Source organism: Magnolia sinica, chromosome 4 (assembly GCF_029962835.1).
Source record: "Magnolia sinica isolate HGM2019 chromosome 4, MsV1, whole genome shotgun sequence".
NCBI lineage: Eukaryota > Viridiplantae > Streptophyta > Magnoliopsida > Magnoliales > Magnoliaceae > Magnolia > Magnolia sinica.
This window is the reverse complement of record NC_080576.1, coordinates 72,130,864-72,134,297: the sequence shown is the minus strand read 5'-3', so window position 1 is coordinate 72,134,297 and position 3,434 is coordinate 72,130,864. Positions and strand designations below refer to the sequence as shown.

The window sequence follows — 3,434 nt, the reverse complement described above, 5'->3', positions numbered from 1 at the left end:
ATCCAGTGCTTGCTAGATATATGACAGGGCCTTTGCATCTTCTTTTTTTTTTCTATTTTCCTTCATCTCCGCTTTTTGAGCTGCAGTTACCCTTCCTTCTTGATCATTATACTCTGTAAAACCTGTCTCTACTAATTCCCATAAATCGTGAGACATAAATATTGTTCTCATTTTAATAGCCCAAAATGGATAATTTTCTCCTTTGAAAATGAGAATAAAATTTTGATTAACACTTACCGTGCTACTTATGGTAGCCATTACCTTTTACCTTGCTCCAGATTACTGCAGAACCAAGCTATGATACCAAATTTGTTGGAGTAACAGTAACTCGATCACAAATAACACACATTTCACAAATAATGCACACAAAATATTAAAGACTGTTTTCTTAAAATGTAGGATAGGAAAGTACGTTGAATTTTTCTATACATCTACACTATAGACTGTTTTATTAGACATGATGTAGACACCTAAACTAACACTTGAGAGATTCTTGCTAAAAGAATTAATCAGCAACTGACATGTGGCTTGACCACATTCAATTCAGTTACAACAAACAGTGAGAAAACAATGGAACTTCAAACGTTCTTATGACCATTGGACAACAACGTTCAATCAGGTTTGAATTATTCTCAACAGATATGAACCATGTCCACTCCTCTTCAACCACCGAGGCTTCTTGAAATGGGCAGATAAATTAAGGCTAACCACTTCTTGAAATGGGCAGAGAAATTAAGGCTAACTACCATCGTGATTTCTTCTGAAGAGACTCTTCATTATCAAAATACACTAAAGCTGTGTATTTTTCATTTAACGAGGTACAAGGGAATGTTGATCAAAGGTTTTGTGAGCCTAGCTATATCATCGCGATTATGTAACATCCACACGGTGGACCTCTTGTGCTTTCTTTTTTTTTACACACCCCACGGAGTCACATGTGGGATTTCACTACAATGGGTACTCTAACGCATGACCTCATGTTGAAACTCTTGTAAGTCTACCACTGAGGCTTGAGTAAGGATTCTGCGTTGAATGCCTTCTCTTTTCTCTTCGAATGTAGCCCGCAATTCGTGTAAGCGCACCCTTTCCCCTCAATCCCTCTCTGTTTTCTCTCCCCTCCTCTTTCCACATGCCTTGCACATGCGGTACTCTCTTAGTTTTAGTAAAAAGAAAGAAAATCTTGTGTGACATGTTTGGCTATCATCAATAAATGGAAATAGAAAAGGTTTTTCATTAATGTATAATGGTTCGGGATGTTTGGATGGCAAGGAAAAGAGAGGATTATGGAAAGCAATCTTTGCACTTTTTTACAGTTTGAGTACTTGCACCTGAAACTAAGTGACCCATCTTTGGCAAATATGAAATTTAGACTTGCTACTCGAACGAGGAACCAAAAACTAAGATTCATGTTCTCACCGTGCATGAAGAAATAACCACGTACTAATCATTACCTTTTATTTTCTTTTCCATTAGAATAGGTGCATCCAAGCATGGCCTTGAGTCATCCACGCCGTCCATCTATTTTGATAGGTCATTTAAATGAGTGAGCCCAAAAAAGAGACAGATCGAAGGCTCAAGTGGACCACACCACATGAAGCAGTGGAGATTTAAAGTCTACAGTTGAAAACTTCTTAGGGGCTACGGAAGTTTTGGATCAAGCTTGTATTTATCTATGCATGGGAACTTATGAACAGGTTGGATAGCAAATAAACATCAAGGTGGGCCCTAGGAAGTTTTCAACTGCAAGATTTCAATCCCCACTGTTTCATGTGGTGTGGTCCACTTGTGCCTTAGATCTGCCTCCTTTTTGAGTTCATGAGCTAAAATGATATTTCAAAATAGATGGATGGCATGGATAAATAACATACATCACGGTGTGCGCCACAGAGCCCTGACATGACCGCCCGTCTCCAGCCAGGTCTTGGTGCTGGTGTGGTTAGTGTACCCAATCCACGCTCTCTCGCACTCTACATCTATGGCAGACAACGAAACACATCACTACAAAGGCTACGTATGTCCCTTTGATACCTTGTATTTCATCCACTATCAATGCCCAATCTCAAATCAACCCCCACAAATTCCACGTTGGACAGAATCATCAATTCCAGCCAATCAAATGAAAGTCCAGTAGATAACCCATGTCTCACCTTCTTGAATGTCAACCACTCATTATCCAATCTCCATTCCACCAATAACAATCCACCTACACTTGAAATTCCCACTCACCCTTTTCTTCCTCTCGTCTCTCATTTCCTTCTAATCCTCAAGCCTACAAGAAACAATAGCAAAATGGCCACCATGATCACCTCAGCTGCAATCACCATCCCTTCATTCACCAACCTCAAGGTAGGCCAATCCACCAAAGCAGCGGCCCCCACAAAGCTGGCCACCTCCCCAGCCCCGACGGTGGCAATCAAAGCCTCACTCAAAGAAGTGGGAATTGCAGTTGTAGCCACTGCCGCAAGTGCTGTGCTCGCCAGCAACGCCCTCGCTATCGAGGTGTTGCTGGGTGGGAGCGACGGGTCGCTGGCCTTCCTGCCCAATGAATTTTCCGTCTCAGCTGGGGAGAAGATTGTCTTCAAGAACAACGCGGGGTTCCCTCACAACGTGGTGTTCGATGAAGATGAGGTGCCCTCAGGTGTCGATGTTTCGAAGATATCGATGAGCGAGGAGGATCTCCTCAACGGGCCCGGTGAGGTGTACTCTGTAACGTTGGATGCAAAAGGTACTTACAGCTTCTACTGTTCACCTCACCAGGGTGCAGGCATGACTGGGAAAGTGACAGTTAATTAGTTTAGTTTGTGGTTGGAAGGTTGTCTCATTTTTCTAGTGTATATGTAGATTTGAGTTATGGGTGTTGTAATTTGAGCTTAAATACATGTATTGATTTCTTCTTTCCATTTAATCATGCCCAACCATTAAGAAAGTGGACCAATGAATATCTTATCCCTTCAGATGGTGGGCAATGCCATGGTGATCATCTGGTATGAAAATAGGCAGATCAACTCATTGGGTTGGCGATGACAGTACGCCGAGTCACGCAATGGCTGTCCATTGATTTTTTACATTGTCCTGCTTGATGAGTGGATTACCCTGATTTCCACCATAGGAGACCATCATGGTGTGGCCCATTAATGCACGGGGATTTTCATACTGGGCTTGAGTAGGGTTGGCTGTGGGATGCAAGGGCACACTCAAGGTGGGCAACTCATGTGAGGCAGGTCGCTCGTGTGAGGTGAGCCCCATCCGCGTGAGGTGGGTGGCTTGCGTGAAGCAGTACTCATGTGATATGGGGCCCACGAGGGGGTTCAGCGGAGGTCCTAACTCATGAGATGTGGAGCCTTGGCTATAAGATAAATGGATTGGTTCACCATGCTCTATCAATTTGAGCTTTTAGAGCAAGTGGTTAATTGTCCCGCATTAAAGTGGTATCA

The 3,434-nt window shown here is 42.9% G+C and overlaps 1 protein-coding gene across 1 annotated transcript; it reads left to right on the top strand.

Moving 5' to 3' along the window:
- Window positions 1-2,204: 2,204 nt before the first annotated feature.
- On the top strand, window positions 2,205-2,900 carry LOC131243208 (plastocyanin). Its single transcript, XM_058242381.1, has one exon. It carries the CDS (start codon window positions 2,290-2,292, stop codon window positions 2,791-2,793), a length of 504 nt encoding a protein of 167 aa, XP_058098364.1. The 5' UTR covers window positions 2,205-2,289; the 3' UTR covers window positions 2,794-2,900.
- Window positions 2,901-3,434: the final 534 nt, after the last annotated feature.